Source organism: Embiotoca jacksoni, unplaced genomic scaffold (genome assembly GCF_022577435.1).
Source record: "Embiotoca jacksoni isolate LCO1_2020_lvr unplaced genomic scaffold, fEmbJac1.0.p SCAF_24, whole genome shotgun sequence".
NCBI lineage: Eukaryota > Metazoa > Chordata > Actinopteri > Embiotocidae > Embiotoca > Embiotoca jacksoni.
Window position 1 is genome coordinate 3,255,393 of NW_027185375.1, and position 20,575 is coordinate 3,275,967.

The window sequence follows — 20,575 nt, forward strand, 5'->3', positions numbered from 1 at the left end:
TACTAATTTATTTACATATTACATTTATTTTGTAATTAAATGACCTAACTCTGTAAATGTAGACTAGTTATTACCCAACACTGGATACATGTACATACTGTACATCAATCTAAGAGGTACAGAGTTGACAGTAACAATGGATAACAGTAGCAGGTGTGTATATTGTAGATGATCTGACTTCATGAGTGTTTTCCTGCCATCTACAGAATAAATCCAAAGTTTGGCTGCGAGTTCACCAAATAAATGAGAAATCGAGGTCTATTTTCACTTCATATTTACTTTTTTATTCTACAACAACAGCTGTAATCATTGTTAACAAATAGAAAATAGAAATGCCCATCGCCCGGGATTATATAGCTGACGAGACATAGCACGACCGCTGAGGTCACACAGACTGAGCAGCCAACTTCTTTGCTCGGCGAGCTGCTCCAGACTTCCTCTTCCCTTTGGGCTTCACGAGGGGACGACGGGATACTTTTTTACCTCCAGCCTTGGCTTTGGATCGGAAACTGGAGGAGGAAAACACACACACACACACACACACACACACACACGTACACCGTGACTCAGAGGAACAGTTTGGAACATGCCCGTATTAAATAATGAAATCGTGCAAGGGGAGAGAAGATTTAACATCTGACAGCAGCGTTTCTCCGGCTCACCTGTTGCTCCTGTGCGTGTCTTTGAGAGGGCAGGTTCTGCGTTTGTGCTTCAGGCTGCCGCAGTTAAAGCAGCCCTGCTTTCCTCGATCTTGGCCGCACGGGTGGTCGGGGAGGGCACAGCGACCACAGGACTGGCAGTGTTTCCAGGCTGCAAATGAATGCGCACGTCAATACCAAACACTGGGTAAAGAAGTCACGCTCAGACTTTTACTATATTGGACTCGTCGTAAGCGTGTAGCAGTGTTCACCATGTCAGATGCGATTATGCAAAAATGTACGTACATGGTTTCACACATTTCTCACAGGTTGAGCAGTGCTTCCATTCACGGCCGTCCTGGAGACACCCGAGAGAAAATATGAGTCGTAACATGGGAAAAAAAAACAACAACAACAACCTTATGCACTGCCTTAAATACGATGACATGTATGTGCAGTGGTTTTATACCTTGGATGGGCAGAGGCTGCATTTGGCACAGTGTTTGTTCAGGGACCAGACGTATCGCTCACACGCGGAGCAAAATCTACAAGACAAAGGGATAATGTGAACACAATTTAGGAATACACTTTTGCACCGGCCCGCAATCGGCGTTAAATTTGTTCAACTTCTTTTTTTAGTTCATGAAATAAATAAATAAATTAAAAAAAAAAAATGCTCAAATGGATCACCAAACACGCCAGGCGGCCGTTAGCGAGCTACTCAGAAACGGGTAATGAGCTACTGGCAGCTTGCGAGTGATGAGTTAAGAGATCCCTTGTTTAAAATGGCTCAATTTTATACGACCTGAAATTCTGTTTAAGGTTTAGGACGAGGATTCTTTCACCTTACAACTATTCACACTACAGTCAATTGAAAATCACCAATGTGGGAGGGCTGAGCTGGGCACTCGGGAGGAAGGCCTCGGCTGAGGTTTAAACCCAGAAACCTTCTTGCTTGTGAGGCGGCAGTCAATCGCTGCACCATCTCGCCACCGCCGACCTCAGACATTTCTTTGCTATTTCTGGACCAGGACCGATTGAAAATCAACAAGTAGTTCAGAGCTGACAGAGCGAGCGTGTTTTACCTGTAGCCCTCGTCTTTGGGCAGGACGACGTCTCTGGCTGAAACATTGGTAAAGAGTCTGACAGGCGACTGCTTCCTGCCCGTCTTCCCATGTTTATACAGAGGATGGTTGTCATAGTCCACCTGGTTAGGAACAAAAGCAAATATTGGTTTATGGTCCATTCTAATCGTGTGTAAAGACGACGTCAGCTTATTAATAGTGAGGCCTCCAAAAAGAAGCACGGCCTGGAGCTTCTTCGTAGTTGAATAAAATCACAGTCAGGGCGCGAGTCACTGCCACTGTGCTGCAGCTGTGAGGCAGGTGTACCAAACATATTTATTAACAATGAACTGAGGAGAATCATCACTTATGTTCTTCCCTTTAATAACGGTCTAATTTGAACTCGGAAAAAAAATAAAAAATCAGTTTGCACTTTCGAATAAATCTTTTTAAACCAAACGCTGGTGGCCGTGTCAGCGTCAGAGAACTCGTAGAGTTCCCAAGCCAATCGGATTTACAGCTTTTTCCAAGCAGATGTTGCGACACGTCACACTAATGAGGGCCGTGTTTCAGGAATTATTGCACTGCAGTCATTGGTGATGTTATTAGTTTTAGCAGTGTATTACAAATCCTTTTTAAAAGTCTTTCTCAGTCGCTTAGGCTAATATTAGCCGGGAGCTGACGTTACTGCTGGTACCTGGTAGTCCAACATGGTGAACGAAGGGAGACACTCCAGAATGCGGGGCTCAAAGAAGTATGGGAAGATCCACATCATGGGCATGTCCTTGTTACAGTCGTCTGCACACGCACAAACACACAAACACACACACAATCAAACACTGGACTTACAATTTAACACAGCGGTTGAGCTTCTTTTAGCTCATTGTTTCGGTTTTGCAAACAGTACGCCTCGCCGGTTTGGTTCACTCTCACTGCTCGAAATAAACTTCCAGTTGGTGGCCAGCTGGTGAACATAGTGGAGTATTTTAGCAGAACTTTTTGATTGCCCCTTGCATGCTCGCTAACATGTTAGCCATACCCATTTTATATTATGAATGCATTTAAATGATATGTTTAACCCCGGTGTCCAAAAATGAATTAATACAACTTTAAATTGTTGTAAGTCAGCAAAGTAAAGCGGGTCTTGCTGTAGTTAGAATTGTGTGCGTTGTATTCCTTATTTAACACTGCGTTATTGCTGCGCCGTTTTGAAATCATCTAACTAAACGTATCGGGGAGCTGAGAAAAGAATGTGACAAACACATGAATGATAACGGCGATAACTCCACCGCGATGCTGACCAGAGCTCTGCAGTGTCCTCCACGTCTGCGATATCAGAGAGAAACTGTTGGCCAGAGGCTTCACCAGGCCGCCGAACGGCGGGTCAGCCACCATCACCGCCTTCTCCCCGCCGGTCTCTCTGAGGAACGTCTCCAGGACGGCGCTGGATGCCTGACAAGAGACGCGACCGTATCATACAGAGCTGAAAACTGAACGCTGTATTATACGCGGCCGGGGACGCAACTAAACTCTTACCTCTCCACCAAAGAAGTGATGGTTGAACATGTTGTAATGACAGTACTCATCCTGACTGTAGAACTGTCCGTATCTGAAACGCAAAGAAATCCTATTATGAGTGTTTTTTTTGTTTTTTTTTCTCTTTTAGCAGAATGGGAAACACAAACAAGTTTGAACGTAACTACTGTGTGCGCACTCCGAGCGAGCAAACGCACAGCGGATCCTGGGGCTGTGTATCCAGGTGACAATGAGTTGTCTGAGTGTGTGCAGCAGGCTGAAGCTTGTTCCACAGAAACACACCCTCCTGCATTTCCAAGACCGCACATTCTTTACAGAAACAAAACAGCAGAAACATCGTGCAGAGAACCCGGGTAAGAACGGCTTAAAAACCTCATTTAAATCACGTTCAGAGAGTATAATATATTCTGGATTTGACTATTTGTAATAGAAATGCGGCTTTTGGAGGGTGCAGAGAGGTCTGGAGGTTGTTCGAAAGTAAACAATGAATTGTTTGACTCGAGAAGAAACGTGGTACTTCGCAGCTGTACACGATATGTGCAACTTCTGTACATCGGAGGGCAAAACAGTCAGGAAGCTGTCGAAGCGTCTTCTATTTGCAAAAGATTCGGCTGATAAGCAAGACCACGAACCCGGACAGGGTTTCTACAAAAAAAAAAGCTTGGCATGATCAGACGAGGTTTTCTCAAGACTGCCCAGAAACCCGAGGAACCGGTTCACTCGGTGTACACAGCGAAAGCGAAAAGGCAAAGCGCTTTAAAAGAAAGTAAAAAAAAAAAAAAAAAAGATCGAATATCTCCGGGTAGAAGTCTGACGCGGTTGTCGTTTCGTTTCAGCCCTCAGAAATGGCAGAGAGAGAGTCACTGTCCGTCGGCGGAGGACGGTCAGCTGCGGCGAAGTCGGTGGAAAGTGATCTGGCGGCGCCCTCCGCGGGCATCCGCAGCCTACTGCAGGATGTGTCGTGCTTGACCCCGCTGGACTCCAACGGCGACGGCGTCGTTCAGCCTTTCCCGCGTTCGCCGAAACTACAGAGGAAGGCGGCCAAAGCCGAGCAGCCGTCTCAGGTAGAGGCGCGCGCCGACGGGCGGGGGATACCGCCTCAGGGATTTCACGTACTTCACACACGTTTCCGGACAACGGCGTGGCAGAGCTAACGGTGTGCAATACTGTCCCAGTCTGGAGGCACATGCACTCGCGTGACGTGGAACATCCACCTCCGGAATAGTTTAGGATGAAGAACGAATGAGATTGGATGTAAACAATCGTTAGGGCTTTGTGGAATCGTGTGGGACACTTCTCATTCTCTTTTCCCATTTTACCGACCGGGAGATCAATACGTTTAGGACATCGCATTAATCAATAAGTAAAATATGCGTCAGCTGCACGCCTAGTGTTCACCTTTTATTAATTCCTTGCAATTTTGTGGTTTGCGGTCACCTCCGTACACCGCGTTGCTCAACAGACGATTCGTCTGCTTTTACTTTGAAAATCAAATCACGTCTTTTTGTCAATTTTTTTTTTGTCAATCAAAAAAAACGAGGAAATTTGCAACACTCTCGACTGTGAGGATTTTATGCTTTACTGTGCAACGCGTGACACTTAAACTGAACGCCTGTCGAAAACAATCGATAAAAATAAAACCGTTTTTTGTTTGTTTTTTTTTGCTGGCCACAAATTTATCGTCAGCAATTCTTGAAAATTGATGTTGTGATGAACAGCTGATGATGCGATGACGTGAAAATATTCTCCGCAGGAGCAGTTAACCAGACGCAAGGAGGAGCTGCAGACCGAGAGATCCAAGACCGAGGCTCACATCCAGTCCCTGAAGAAACGCAAAGCAGACCTCTCCGTAAGTACAGAACCGAGCACCACCGGCACACGGGCTGATGGCATGCGGTTTCTGAAGTCCTTTTGTTGCACCTCCCGTCGTTCCCCCTGAAGAAGACCACAGAGGTGATGAAGCAGCAGGTCCGAGAGCACTTCGAGAACATGCGGCGTTTACTGAAGCAGGACGAGCAGGTCGTCCTGGACTCTCTGGAGCTGGACCTGAGACGGACACGGACCAGCCTGGACCTGGTTCTGAAGGACTGGACATGCCACCGGGACCAGATAAACAAGAGCATCAGCAGCACCGAGAGAGCGCTGGGCAGGAGCGCCTCGCCGGCGGAGGACGAGAAGGTCCGGTTCAAATCCTGCCCAACAACACCGTTTAAAAGTAGACACTGAAGGCAGGTGCTCATCTGCTGTGTTTAACAACTGCTTCCTCTTCTGTTTCCTTTTAAAGGGTCACGCTAAGAATGTGAGGTAAGACCATCCAAACGAGGTTTAAAGGTTTCTCAGCCTTTCCTCCTGTACGCCCGTACCTCGCTTTCATCTATGCGATCACTCTTCCAGTCCCAAGAAAGCAGACGCCTTCGAGGAGGAAATCAAACTGAACGGCGAGAGGTTCGAGAAGCTTCTTAAAACCCTCTCCTCCATCTCCAAAACCCTGAGGGCCCAGCTGCTGAGGAAGACTCTGCTGCTAGGTACGAAGACCATTATTTCTACCTGCTATCGGGTTCGTTCACTTGCAGCAAAAAAGGTGAGTGAGTCGGGTTCATTTGGGCAGGTGGCAACCGTGTTACACGTTCAACCGTCATCGAAACCCCACTATATTCAGTTATGTTGTGTTCTGTTCAGACAAACCGCAACGCTGCAAATGGTAGGTCGTAACAGCTGTCACTCATTCACTTACTCTGTGGTTGGCTAGAATTAAACCCGTGATGTCTGGTAAAGAGAACAGCCTTGTCAAATCATTTTTGGGCTTTCATTCTGACAGAAACCAACAGGAAATGAGTGAGAAAGATGGTTACCAGGTAAAAAAAAAATAAATAATAAAAAAAAAATCTCTGGATTCCCCGTTTCATTTCAGATTCCTCCTCCACTGTGATTGACAGGCAGAGCTGCCATACCCAGATCAAAGTGACCCCCGAGGGGCGGGGCCTGTCCTTCTCGGCCCCCGCCGTTTCAGGTCCAGAGCACCCCCTCCAGTTTGACAAGGTGTGCTGTGCTCTGGGCTCGTCTCCCGTCGCGGCAGGTCAGAGTTACTGGGAGGTCGATGTCAGCTGCTGCTCCGCCTGGGCTGTGGGCGTGGCCTACGGCAACCTGGCGAGGAAGGGCCGGGACAAGGGCCCCAAACTGGGCCGCAACAGGAACTCGTGGTGCGTGGAGCAGCGGGGCGGGAGTCTGACTGCTTGGCACAACGACCGGCACGTGGCGTGTCAAACTGTCGGGCAAGCGCCGCTGAGCAAAGTGGGAGTGTGGGTGAATTACAATAAAGGTCAGGTGATGTTTTATGATGCAGACACCATGGTGGTCCTGCAGAGGTTCTCGGCAGCCGTTACGCCGGTGTTCGACAGGGCTCATCACCAGTTCACCGAGCCCCTGTACCCCGCTGTGCGCTTCCTGAGGCCACCGCAGGACCAGATCTGGCCAAACCACCTGGAGTTCAGTCACTTCAACTCCCCATGAAGGTACAGTTGTGCCACGGAGGAAAAGGACCAGGACTAAAGCTCCAACGGTAATCTGGTGACATGTCCGCGTCACTTTCAACGTGGAACAAGTCTGAATGAATGCAGTAACTCTGATGGACGGGCGTGAATATTAGGCCTGCCAATCACAGCAGCCGAGGAAGCGACACACCAAAAATCTCTGACATTAATCAGAGGTGGCAGGTTTTGCAAAGCTGTTTCGGATAATTTGGAAAACAACACGTTAAAACTTTGGCCCCCACAGAGTCCTGATCACCTGCGTCCCCCACAGAGTCCTGATCAACTGTGGCCCCTACAGAGTCCCGATCAACTGTGTCCCCCACAGAGTCCCGATCAACTGTGGCCCCTACAGAGTCCCAATCAACTGTGGCCCCCAAAGAGTCCTGATCAACTGTGGCCCCTACAGAGTCCTGATCACCTGCGTCCCCCACAGAGTCCTGATCACCTGTGTCCCCCAGAGTCCTGATCAACTGTGTCCCCTAGAGTCCCGATCAACTGTGGCCCCAACAGAGTCCCGATCAACTGTGTCCCCAGAGTCCCGATCAACTGTGGCCCCAACAGAGTCCCGATCAACTGTGGCCCCTACAGAGTCCTGTTCACCCGTGTCCCCCACAGAGTCCTGATCACCCGTGTCCCCCACAGAGTCCTGATCACCTGTGTCCCCCACAGAGTCCTGATCACCCGTGTCCCCCACAGAGTCCTGATCACCTGTGTCCCCCAGAATCCTGATCAACTGATGCAAGTTTCCCTCGATGATGGAACAACCAACCTGCTGAGTGAATGTGTACTTAAAACCACTTTTACGGCCTAAAGCTTGTACACAGTGGTTTGTATACAGCTTTTACTCTGAGCAGCTACTTCGAAGAATACAACATGATATAAGAGAACAAAAAAGACAAACTAACCTGAAGTCAATGTCCAGCAGCAAACTTTTCATTGGCTCCTGTTTCTGCTCCTGGTTTCTCAGCTTGATCAGCTCCTGTAGTCTGACACAAACAGCAACAATCATTACTGATGAAAACATGAATATTTGTTTGAAATGACTGTCGTTTATTGAGATTTGACCACTCAAAATATTTGACTTGTATTTTGTTACCATTAGTTAAATAAAACAACTAAATCCAAATTGAAATGTTGAGTAATTTGTTCCAAAAAGGAAAACTGTCCACTGACCTCAGAGGAATTCAATGTTTAGATGTTTTAAAACAGATTTGTATTGATATTATAATGGGCCACAAATTATCAGTGTGACACATCACTGGTCCTAGTTTTGACTAAGAGTTAAAGCCTTTTGTCAACCATTTGAATTAAAAAAAAAATAAATCTCCTTTTATGCAACAGGAAGTATTCGGACCTCTTCATTTTTTTTAACCCCGTGTTGTACGTTTTTAAAAATCAATAATATAGGTATTTTATTCAACTGGCTTATACTCAATAACAAATGAAAACATTTATTTAAAATGAACCAAAAATCCAAAAGTGAAATCTGTCTTTGACTAAAGTATCCGGGCTCCTTGCAGTGACCTCCTACACGTGTTCAGCTCCATCCCTTTTCCATAAATTATCCTTGAGTTGCGTCGATAACGTGACAGAAGTTCGTCTGTTGTGAACTGAATGGATTGGACAGTTTAAAAATGCACACAGACACATCAGATCCCCCAGTTCGCGTTGCATGTCAGGAAAAAAACGGATCCATTGTAGACCTCTGAGATTAAACTGTCATGAGGCACAGATCAGGTCGAGGGTTAAAAGCCTTTCTACAGCTCACAGGAGCTCAGTGGCCTCAATAACTGCGAGATGGAAATGTTTGGAGACACCAACGATTCATCCAAGAAAACTCAAAGCTCTAATTGCTGCAAAAGATGCTTCTACAAACTACTGAATTAATGATTTGAATGTTTTTGCACATGACAGATTTCAGTTTTTGATTATTAATAAATTCATGTCGTAATTGTTATTCAGTGTTTGGTAAGAAGTGCAGTTTCATGTAAAAGCACAAAGTGTGCAAAAAAAAAAAAATAATGAAAGAGTCTGAATACTTTCTGAGTGAATGGTGACACTGCAGAAATTATATAAGGAACATGAATGGGTGAATAACAGAGTGGCATAACTAGATAGGGAGAAGATTCAACTACAGCCATCCAGAGAGTTCCAAACATCAGTGCTGTGTTTGTCACAATCTAATTACCTAGTTTAAATAACCTATAGACTCTATTTATGTTTTTAAGGTACATGTGTGGCCTGCAAATTATTGAGAGACGTTTCTGTGATTTGGGTGGACTGACTGGATATTTCAGATAAGACTCAACACCCTCCTCACCTGGGTGTCCCCACACACAGCACCTTCCTGTACCCCAGGCCGGCCAGCGTGTCCAGGAGAAAGTGTGCGCTGTGGTCGGTGAACAGGTACTGGGCGTTGCTCTTCTTGTTGTCCAGCGGACGCAGCAGCACGCTGGGCCTCCTCAGCTGAGCCGCGGTGACCGCTGAGGACCTGTGAGCGGAGTGAGCGCTGTGCTCCGCTGGCAGGAGCAGCAGCTGGCAGTCCTGACAGAACTTCTTCTCATGTAGAGGCAGAGAGGCAAATTTACGAAACCTGACGGACAAGTGTGCGAAAAGTTAGTAAATATTCTCAGTTTTGTGGCTTCTGAATTTGCTTGAGGTTAAAGTCGGTCCACAACAAATCAAGGGCGAGTATTTTGTCACGTCGCAGGCATAATTAACAATCTCCCTGTTCTTGTTTATCAGTGAACAACTGACCAGCTGCTTAAAGTCAGCATTCGCATGTGTAAAACTATATTTCTCTATGAAAACAAATCAAGTCCCTGTTACTTTGCAGGTAACCGACGTAGGACGGGTCCGTTAACAAGCCTCCTCTTCAGTCTGCAGCTGACTCCCCTCACCTGTTCGAGTACTCCCGCTGGGTGAAAGGAGGCCTCTTTAACTGGTTCTCCGCCCGTCTGGCCAACAGCCTGACTTCGGACACCTTTGAAGCAAGGAGGTTAAAACGAATGTGTCAATCAGATCATTCAAACGTCACACATCATATTATAGGTTCCTGACAGAAGTCCAGACAGCCTTACCTTGTCGTCTTCCCACTGGAAAAAGTTGCAGTCTTTTCTGTCACGACAGGCTGAGCAGGCGTAGAACCTCCTGCCTCCCTCTCCTCCTTCACAAACCTTCTCAAACAGCAACGTTGGACCTTAAAGGACGCAAAATGTGATGAGACCGTCGGTGCTGCCCTGGCATTCAAAAGGTGAGCCGAACACAACGATATTCATGTTTAACCTTAACGACCCTAAACACAGTCACACAAGAAGAAGTACGTGTTTAGCTACAGCTGGGCTCACATATTAGACGCACATGTCGCACGCGTGGTGTGGCGCTATCAAAACACACCCAATGACCGGGAGTGTTAATCTGGTTTTTTTTGTGGACACGCCAAGTTGTTTTATGTTAAATCCGTCCGCCGAATTTATGAATAGGCTTTAATTTACTCGTAAATTGAAATTGATCTTCTTGTTCGAAGTGTTATTAGATGTAGGAACCAAGCAGCGTTAAAACAGGTAATTTCCTAACGCAGTTTGGCGTCACGCTGCTACTTATCCCCGAGCTAACGTCAGACTTACCATGCGGACAACATGGCGCTGTTTTACCGCCCTCCGGAAGAACAATTTCTATTCCCAAGTCTTCTTCGTGTGTCTCGGTAACGTCCATGTCGTGAAGTTTACAAAGTTGAGGATTTTTTAACTTTTAACCTTTTAAAACGACAGAAATTCAGCCTGTCGATCGGAACATGCCGACATGTCAGTCGCGCAGATTTGACGTCATTGGGCAGCAAGCGTGTCGCACGAAAAGCTCACTTGGCCAGAATGCAAAACACGAACCGGAATCTGTAATCATAATTATTTGTTGATTACTCTGCAATTCAGGAATTCAATTTCAATTAAAATAGACATCCTTTTGTATCTTGGGGAAAGGTTATTGTAATAACATTGTGATAATTATTATTTAAAATGATTCTGTTTTGAAAGTATTGAATCACCAGTCATTGAGTATCCTGGCTTTTTTTTTTTTAGTCGTGCGGGGGCAAAATAAGATTACATTTTGCCTTTGACTGCTGAATATGCCTGTATGTACATTTCATTTAAAAAGAAAGAAAAAAAAAAAACTTAAAAATGTAGATTCAAATAATTTCGACATACATTTATGAACACTGTAAACACACAGATTTAGACCGATTGGCTTTATATGCGCAAATGTATTCGTGTATACAGTCCTATGACGGCAGCCACAGAATAATGCGCTTTGGTCACCGAACAGGATCGAAATCCAAAAGCAAGCAGCATGCTGCTCATTAAAAGTCGCTGTTTTGGTTTGTTGGGACTACAGTTCCCGTGTATCCCGCGCCAGGAGCGCAGTGGCGCTGTCAACCCGAGGACTCTGCCCAGGAGCAATCTGCTGGATGCTGAAGTGACAATATGCCCGCTGTTACCGAACCGAAAGGCAGGAAGCTCTGGACTTTTTTCCCCCTTCAAAGTAAAACCATTAAAATAAGCTTAATGCGCGAAAACACAAGATTTCTAAATCTTTTTATATTTTGTTTTGGCGTTGTAACAGATTTCAGATTTTTTTTTTTTTTTTGACTTCAATCAAAATCAAATTGTGTTTGATTGATTTCGGGCATTTTATATGAAAACACAAGATTTCTAAATCTTTTTATATTTTGTTTTGGCGTTGTAACAGATTTCAGATTTTTTTTTTTTACTTCAATCAAAATCAAATTGTGTTTGATTGATTTCGGGCATTTTATATGATATAGGGTATTTTACTTTTACTATTTAGGCTAAATAAAACTAGAACAGTAAGAAACAAGTAGGTTTGGTATTATTATCTATAGCGTTACAGTCATATCTGGGATTCTGTGTCAAAATAGATTCCAGTTTTGTTATTACGTTTACATTGTGCGTGTGTGTTCGAATGAACACAAATAAATAACACGGACTCGGTGGGGGGGAATCAGTCGGGGCACCAATTTACAGCAGATCTTTGCGCCTTGGTCCCTCTTGATAGTTTCTAGACTTCTCCGGTCCAAACATGTCCTCGCTTTTAAACTGACATTTATTTTGAAACGTCCCACCGTGAACTGTATCCTCTCTTGTTTCCAGCTTGACTTCAGTCGCGTCCCTCCACCGTGCGCCCACACCCAACCTGCACCGTCTGCTGTATAGGGAGGCAGCGCAGCAGCCCTGCAGTGTATGCGGGACATTGTCTTCTCAGTGCGGCGGTGTTTGGAGGTCTGCGCGGCCTCAGCAGCCAGGGACAGCCGGGCTTTCCGCAGCGCTCCCCCCCGGGCGAACATCTCTCTTTCATCCTGCTGGCTGCCACTGAGGCTCGTGTGCTCTGCGGCTGCTGGCATCATCCATGTACTGTCAATGTGGATAGAGGCTTATTTACTGTTTATCATCTGACTGGAGAAGACATCTGACTGGCACCATGAGCAGCACTGGTAAGACCCTTCTATTGTACAGCACACTGCCTTTATTATTGATAGTGATGGGGACGATCCCCGTAATGTCCTCTGGAATATTCTTAAAAGAATCCTTTCCTGTGAGTGCTCAGCTCATGCTATTTTTCATTTATTGTTTCATCACTATAATATCATTGTGCGGGGATTGTGTAATATAACATGCATTTTAAATAGGTTTGAGCACTATGTAATGCAATGCTAGTTGAAGGCTCATCTGGATGCACCTAAAAAAAAAAAAAGATGACAGTTATTTTAAATGTCTGATATTAGGACACAGTTTCAAATTACACCATGTGGGCTAATTAGACAGGATGTAGAGACGCCCACAGTGGCTCTGCAGTCACTCCTGCTATACTGAAGCATAGCCGTTAGTCTACATCGGGCCTGACTATTGGTGGGCTGCTGCCACAGCTGGCTTTGTCCCGGAGGAGGATTCAACTAATATAACAAGAGGCTGATCTTCATCCAAAGCCTGTGTACTGTCACGTCCTGCACCAACTGCACTGCACTGTGTTTTACATGGGCAAATAAATATCCGTAGTAAAACTCACAACAGGAATTCCAAACTTCTAAATATAATTTTTTTTATTTTTTTTTATCATGGGGCGTGGTTGTAAATAAAATGTCATTAAGACTTATAATATAGTATAGTGGCTTAAGACTGGACTCTAGATTAAGGTGTTTATGTTGAATAACATTGTAGTCTATGAATGAAGAAACTTAATACCAATGTTAGACGAGCTGACATTCCACCAAGGAGACCGAATGGACATTTTAAAGGACCTTAGGGGAGCTCCACATGGGCAATAGAGACCATTGTTTTCTACAAATGTGCAAAAGTACGAGAATTTGATTTTATAGAGGATAATATTATCATAAATCAAAAATTCAATAATAATCTCAGTCCAGAAATTTCAACATCGGAGCTATAATGTACAATGCATTTTACATACTAAATTAGATTACATCGTATGTATATTATCAATAGAGATTTGTGAGTCATTACCACATAAACTCAAATACTTGTGCCACACATTTCTAAAGATCCAACTTTGGATCTGATTTAGCAGATGACATTCACTCAGGTTGTATGCTAACGAGCTTGCTAACGATCTTTACACCATAAATACAAACAGCTGAGCTGTAATGCTGCATTGGAGTAATCAGTAATTTCTGACAGCTAAATCATTTTACCAGAAGCAAAATGGCTGCAGGAATGTTTAAATACTTTCAAGTTAGAATACCAGGAGCTGTTTCCGTTCTTCCTGGCATGCTGACATTGCACAAATATTGTGTAATATTGGCTGTTGTTAGACAATAACTTAAACTAAATACTTTTTTTTATTTTTAAGTCAGTCTCCCAGACTGCTGTGCTCTGTCTTTGCAATAATTCTAATCTGCAAACTTGGAATCAAAAGTCAGAAGTATAAAATCAGCATTATTAAGAACAGAGACTGCACTTCATCATAGATCTAGTTCTGATACAGAAAAGCATGGACAGCACTCGGTTTAATGAGAAGGCCGGTGCAGTTGTAGCTACTGATGAGAGTACTGCGGTGTATCTGTGGGTTGAGACAGAAGAAAGTCATTAGCACACCCCTGTAAACTGCTATAAAAACAAACGTAGCAGTTTGTTTGTCTGGGACTTTGTCTCCTGTCTTTGTGAAGCCTCACGTACGTTCGACTTTCCACCTGTTGAAGAATGTTGGCTGGATGTGTGAGTGGATATGAGAAGAAAAATAATTTCAGATGTCCACCTGTGTGTGATGACCGCTGGTCTCCACATGCCGGGCCAGTTTGCTCCAGATAAACAGTATTACCTGTTAGACAGATCTCACAAAAAAATTTTTAGTTTTGCAGACACGTCGATATTAATCCATAAAGTGGGAGTGTCTGAAAACAAGTACAGCAACTTATACATAGGTGGTTCCTTCATTTGGAAGCTTAGTGGTGCTGAAAGGAACTCTGGCAGCGTGTTTCGATGATTGATCATCTTGTTAGCTTTGGAAAATGTTGTTCTGGGATTGTTTCCTTTCATTAGCTTCAATTCAGTTTCAGATTCCTTGGGGGGAAACAGGACTTAACTTCACATTCTTTCAGGCCAGATTCAGAACTTTCCTGAGCCCACACAGTCCCGTGTCCTCACACTGGCCCCACCCTGTCCTGATCATTCCCCAATTCTGTCGCAGTTGTTTTGTCAATCCTGTTCTGATTGTTTCCTGGTCCTACCCTGATATTTTTCCAACCTTGTACTGATTATGTTTCATTTGAGGGTATAGCAATATAATAAACCTCAAACCTTTTGTGTGACAGAGACAGAAGTTTGATTCCCTCACAATTCTGTCTTCATAAATTTTCAATCCTGTTCTCATCTTTTTTATATCTTGTCAGAGTTCTGTCACATCTGGCATCAAGCTGGTCTGTTTCATTCCGGAGTAAAGGAATATCATTAACTACAAACAGTGTATAAGAATGAGGCTGCAGTTGAATAATTGAATGATTCATCCATCGTAACCCACTGTGCATCACTACTTCCATTGGCTGACTATGCAAATTAGCCACTGTTCACATATTACTGAAGAATCAATTTGGCAAATAAATGTTACTATGAGTTTCTTGTCCACCTCAGAGGCAGAATTTTCCTGATCCTGATGCTCACAGCTATATAGTAATATATAAGTTATTGACCTGAGGCCAAGATCTCTGTGATCCCTCGGGACTCTTGGATAAAGTACCAGCCCTGAGTTCAGATTATGTTTTCCATGGAAACAGACAGAGAAGAGAGGAGAGAGTTCAGTATTTACAGCTGTCTCAGTGTGGTTGTTTTGTGCCACTTGAGTTTGACGTTGTTTACCTGGTTAATCCACTGCGGTGGTGGGTTCACATTCAAACAAACCTTTAAGAACTGCCTTGGTATGATGACAGAACGTAAGCAGTATAATCAACCAGCAGGCTTGTTTGCATTCTTTTATTTCCACTTTATCTAAATTATTACCTGTTCGGGGAGAGAAACTGAAGTTACGTGAGATAGTGTTTAGTTCCTAGGCACGAGTTCCTAGTGTTTAGTTCCTAGGCATGTTCCTAGGCATGTCCCTAGCTGAGACACATTGACAGCACTGAGCCCCTTCACAACAGGAAATAATTATCAGTGACTAATAGAGAGGGATGGTTGGATAATCGCCTGTTAATTCCAGATCTGATTACTGCCACAGGTCACATAAGGAGAGGCCTGATCGATACTATTTCTCGCTGTTTCCTGCATGTTTGTATACATTGGAGTTCCACAGTGTGAACCTGCTGACCTCTTGGTGTTGTCCCTATGACTGCCTCCCTAAAGGAAGACAACTGGGATCAATATAATTACCATTCAGTCGATCTGTGCAGCCCTGTGGCCTCAGAAAACACCCAAAGAAAGATGATGAAAAATGTCCAATTAAAACATACTGAGACTGCTGGAAGTTTCTTTTAGGTCTGATCAGTTCACAATCCATGATATTAGTGAGATGATCCCAGCCCAGAGTTCTACAGAGGCTTAAAACCTGACTGGTTCTACCAAATACCCCGACAGAAAACCCAGTCGGAGACCTCGCAGCAATATTTTTTGCATTCTGTTTCTGAATACAAAATATCTAAAATAACTAGTTCTAATCCTGATGTATTGGGCTGGAACGAACATCTGCAAAGCCTTCTGGTGTTGTTTGCTTATCGCTTTTAGTGAAATTGGAATTTAAAGAAATGGCTCAACGTTTTGGTCGTTCAGCTTATTTGCTGTGTTTCAGAGTGACATGAGGTAACATGTCATGTTTAGTACTGTACCACGAATGCTGCGGTCCCAGGCCAAAGGATAAGCTGTTGTTGGTCAAACAATACCCCCATCATATTACTCATTTTCTAATTTTGCTTGTTTACGCAAAAAACAGTCATTAGAACATGTTACTTGTATTTTTTTTTTTTACTTTGCACAAAGCCATGCTAACTGCTGACACCTTCCTCCAGTCTTTATGCTCAGGCTAATCATGTACGGATCAAAGCTCTGTATTCAACGCATAGTCATGATATTAATATCCATCACATTATTTCATGTTTGCAAAGAAAATAAATACGTAATTCTTGATGATGCTGCTGTACACTTAACTCTATATACTATTATAAAATATATATTATATTATAATATCAAAATATTCAACCAGTGGAGTGACTATTACGACCAGGTATGAAGCTGGAACTCCTGGTGAAGTACTAGTTAGTGACCAAACACACACTCCCTCAAACACACCTGTATGATTATCTTTTGTCAGTTGTGACTCTGTTGCAGTAATGCTGCTTCCCCCTGCCTACGTGCAGGTAAATAATGTGTGTCACAAGTCAGAAGGTGCAGCAGTGTGCAGGAGTTTTGCGCTCAAAGGCATGTGCCTCCAGGGTGTGTGTGCACTTCACCTTGTGTGCTGCTGTGTCAAGAATGATTATCTGTGTGTTTACATATGAGCAGTTTGTGCTTGAGAGTTTACTTGTGGTGGTGGGTGGGAGGCAGTGTGAGCTGTGTGCAGACAGAGACTCGTGCACTTTACAAGGGGAGAGTAAACTGTATATATATGTATATGTATATGTATACAGATATATATATATATATATATATATATATATACATATGGATTGTGTATATACGTATACATATATATATTTCTCTCTCTCTCTCTCTCTCTCTCTCTCTCTCTCTCTCTCTATATATATATATATATATATATATGTATATATAAAAATATATATATATAGAAAAAGAATAGAGGCATCATTAATGTAATTAGTAAGATATGTGCTTCCCCTACTGTCTGCTGTGAAAGAAGCCTTTGAAGACATGTTTGTGGGCTGACAGCTCTGATCATATACCATCATACAAGCTGGTGGTTGTTTTAATGAAACTATCCCATACGAATTGCGTCTGACTGATGGATTTGCATGTTTTCCTTCATTTGACTTGGGCAACACATTTGGACAGACAAAGGAGTTTTTGCGTTTTGGCAAATCAGGCATACTGCACTGTAGCCATTTCTATTTCTTTCATTTGCATGTGGCCTGTTGCTGTAGAGGGGGACCACTGAGAGGTATTCAGCACAGCTTACGTGAAGCTTTCATGAACTGTGGGTTGTAATTTATGATCAGAGCTGTCAGCCCACGAACATGTCTTCAAAGGCTTCTTTCACAGCAGACAGTAGGGGAAGCACATATCTTACTAATTACATTAATGATGCATCTATTCTTTTTCTACTAAGCCTTTACAGTGAGATAATGAGACAACATGTGCAATACTAGGACTGAAACTGAAGCAGATTAATGGAATTAAGCCATCATTCCTGTTATTTACAGCAGTGCTTTTCCTTCTCTGACATGTTCACATGTATTCTGAGATAAAACGTGTTGTCTAAACATCTGTTACATTGTTTATTTAATTTTATGTTTTTATATGTTTCTCTGTTATGATCATGTTCATGCTGCATACTGCTGCAGTGCTGAATGAAATAACAGAGTCAACAACTGGTGGGCAGATCCAGAGTGGACACCGCAGCTCTTCTTACTGGGATAAATACTGGCTGACCTCACTGGTCTCTCTGCACTGGGGCTACACACACACACACACACACACACACACACACACACACACACACACACACACACACACACACACACACACACACACACACACACACACACACACACACAGTAATTAAGCCTGCAATGTGGTGTGGGCTCGTGACATTTCCCTGCAGCCTGCTGTTTTATATGGGCCTTTGATGAAGGCAGGAATGGCATGCTGTTTATCCTACGTGACCCCACCGACTGAATAGTTTGGTCACATCTCAGTTTTTGATGACCATTGCTGATATTTTTGGATTGAAGCTGATGTTATAATACTCTAATCTCATAGTACTGTGTAGAAATAATTCCACAGTTTTATCATGCGAGCCCCAGACATCTGACTTTGGATGGAAACTTTCTGTCGTTCTATGAAATGCTGTATTGTTTTCATTTCTGCATTAGACCATCGAGGAACTAGTTGCTATTGACCAGAGTAAAAGGATAAAAAAATATTTATTCTGTGTTGAGCATAAACAAAATCTTTGCATAGCCTGAAGACAGGAAGCACAAAAGCAGAACAGGACACTTGAAATCTGTATTACAAGTGAATATGAGTATACAACTAAAACAGAAATGTGCCTTTTCTTTCAAAGGGAAACCAGTAGCCCGAGGCTTTTCTAGCTTTGCTGCAAAGATCTGTAATATCCATTCAGTCATACTTTATTCATGTCTCACACACCCAGTATGCAGCATGGAGTTCATTAATTGAGTCCTTGTGACATTTAGGTGTGACAGCAGTCATCAAGCTCAGCCATGCATTTCACAGGGAGCTGTGCGATACAGTGCACATATATTACAAGCTGTGTTCAAGCGGCCGTAGCATGTTGACTAAATAACTAGGCAGTGTTAAATGAGCTGACAGTGTAAGGTAAGTGTCCGTCCATGAGATGGCTACTGCCATGACATAGACAAGAATGATCTTATTTTATTACATGAGTGAATTGGAAGGTTTTATTCAAAAATCTTGTTTTAAGTGGGATCAAATATGGTGGACATCCACTGTGTGATTTTGGAAAGTTTTGTTCACGTGTGCTCTTGCTCACTGAAGCCACAAAAATAGCCCTATGACACTTTTCATAGCGCAAATGGCTGCTACGCTGCCCTTTGACCCGGTTTGAGCTGGTAGAAACGCAAGCAAAATATTACCTTAAAATTGACACCAAAACTGCACCACACCGACTCATCTTTAAGGACCCTTGTTGCGCTGTCCTGCCCATCTCAAAGCAGCCGGATTCATGTAGAACCACGAAAATAGTAACTTCACGCAAATGCAGAAAAAAAGCCCCTTGCACTGTACCAAACTGCAAATATGGTTTTGGATCTGCGCTTAGACCAGCTTTGCACCGGCACAAAAATAGTAGCCTGGTGCAAAACTTCACTCCGTGAAGATGGGTCCTACCTTCCTCCACAGGGAATCGTTTGCAGATGTTCCATCCTAATGGGCGTAGACTTCGGATTCATTTTAACCAATCAGCCTGCGTCAAAACCGGCCGACTCTCCCACCATTGCAACTAGCTACAGTGTCCACCAAAGCGTTTTTCCTGAGCACAGAGGATTTTAACATACAGTGATGTATGGCACAGACAGACTCTTAATGCGACACTATTATAAATTACAAATAATGTTCCCTCTACCAATACATAAAATAAAATATATTCTCACCCCCATGCTTTGCTTATTGAACATGGCTGATATACTGTAAATCTGAGACCTCAAAGTGTTTGATGTATGAGATATTGAAGCTTTCATTTAATACCCGCACTCTCAACATGCAATCTGACAAACATATCCATGCAGCAGAGGTTTCTCTCTGGCATTAGAGGCACCAGAAAAAAATATTTTTCAGTAAACCATGTGGGTCCTGGTGGCCACAGGCTGAGCAAGGCAACTACAGTAGAAGAGCTTTTCCCCCATCACATAATCTCGTGACTATTGTGAGATCCTTGGGAGATGCTCCCATGCCAGATGAGTTATGTAACCCTTCCAAGGTGTTTTGCATTCGTTCTGGGGTCTTTGTCTTTCTGCTGGGCATTCCCAGAATATCTGCACAGGGAGGTGTCCAGGGAGCATCATGGTGGGACATTTGCACTCTCTGCCCTGGGATAAAAATGGCTAAAGACAGAAAAGAACCAGCAGAACCAAGCAGGCCTGCCTCATTGCGTGATAAAATCTTTGTGAAAACTTGCTCTCTATTTTCAGCATTGTACATTGCTGCATGGAAGTTGTTGTTGTTGTTTGCCGTTGCGGCAGGGATTGTGAAATTGGCTAAACACATAGAGGCAGGACAGGAAGAGAACATCACCTGAAATAGTCGGCCAATGGCAGGTTTATACCAACATTAGTTAGTCTCACTAGGCACATCGTCACTGTGTTCAATGACGATGACGGAACATTGAGCTTCACCTCTCAGCAGTCCACTATAACCGCTGCAGACATCACGCTAATCATCAATGTTGACCTAACTCTTCGTTTCACCATCACTTGTGGTTATACCTTGAGGCACTCCAGTTTCTTTATGCAAAACTTGTTTAAATGCTGTCAAGACTCAAACTGGAAAAACCTTGTGACTTGTTAAAACTTGTATTGTACTGAGTTTACCTCAGCAGGGGAGGAATAGACCTGTGGAGATGGTGGTTTCATTTCTTC

General features: G+C 43.6%; 3 protein-coding genes across 3 annotated transcripts in view; 2 read left to right on the forward strand and 1 right to left on the reverse strand.

Annotated features, from left to right (window-relative positions):
- Window positions 1–259: 259 nt before the first annotated feature.
- zcchc4 (zinc finger, CCHC domain containing 4) lies at window positions 260–10,585 on the reverse strand. Its single transcript, XM_069159103.1, has 13 exons — window positions 10,395–10,585; window positions 9,849–9,967; window positions 9,669–9,751; window positions 9,089–9,361; window positions 7,674–7,754; window positions 3,239–3,311; window positions 3,004–3,154; window positions 2,400–2,500; window positions 1,724–1,845; window positions 1,108–1,183; window positions 945–996; window positions 663–810; window positions 260–509 (listed from the first exon to the last, which is right to left on the reverse strand). Exons 1-13 carry the CDS (start codon window positions 10,480–10,482, stop codon window positions 386–388), a joined length of 1,491 nt encoding a protein of 496 aa, XP_069015204.1. The 5' UTR covers window positions 10,483–10,585; the 3' UTR covers window positions 260–385.
- Window positions 3,554–8,091, forward strand: LOC138204009 (tripartite motif-containing protein 14). Its single transcript, XM_069159104.1, has 7 exons — window positions 3,554–3,591; window positions 4,075–4,302; window positions 4,992–5,087; window positions 5,180–5,416; window positions 5,523–5,542; window positions 5,633–5,763; window positions 6,150–8,091. Exons 2-7 carry the CDS (start codon window positions 4,084–4,086, stop codon window positions 6,746–6,748), a joined length of 1,302 nt encoding a protein of 433 aa, XP_069015205.1. The 5' UTR covers window positions 3,554–3,591; window positions 4,075–4,083; the 3' UTR covers window positions 6,749–8,091.
- Window positions 10,586–11,937: 1,352 nt separating the features above from the next.
- The window catches only part of ablim2 (actin binding LIM protein family, member 2), a 103,325-nt gene continuing 94,687 nt past the window's right edge, over window positions 11,938–20,575 (forward strand). Inside the window, exon 1 of the mRNA XM_069159096.1 lies at window positions 11,938–12,274. Coding sequence (XP_069015197.1) covers window positions 12,262–12,274 — 13 coding nt within the window. The 5' untranslated portion in view covers window positions 11,938–12,261. The remainder of the gene's footprint in view (window positions 12,275–20,575) is intronic.

Coding starts and splice junctions, on each gene's coding strand:
- zcchc4 (XM_069159103.1), bottom strand. CDS start 10,482: ATGGACGTTACCGAGACACACGAAGAAGACTTGGGAATAGAAATTGTT. Junction 3,312..7,673: donor CTGCTGGACATTGACTTCAG/GTTAGTTTGTCT, acceptor TTTGCGTTTCAG/ATACGGACAGTTCTACAGTC. Junction 997..1,107: donor GCAGCCTCTGCCCATCCAAG/GTATAAAACCAC, acceptor GGGTGTCTCCAG/GACGGCCGTGAATGGAAGCA.
- LOC138204009 (XM_069159104.1), top strand. CDS start 4,084: ATGGCAGAGAGAGAGTCACTGTCCGTCGGCGGAGGACGGTCAGCTGCG. Junction 5,543..5,632: donor GGTCACGCTAAGAATGTGAG/GTAAGACCATCC, acceptor TCACTCTTCCAG/TCCCAAGAAAGCAGACGCCT. Junction 5,764..6,149: donor GAGGAAGACTCTGCTGCTAG/GTACGAAGACCA, acceptor GTTTCATTTCAG/ATTCCTCCTCCACTGTGATT.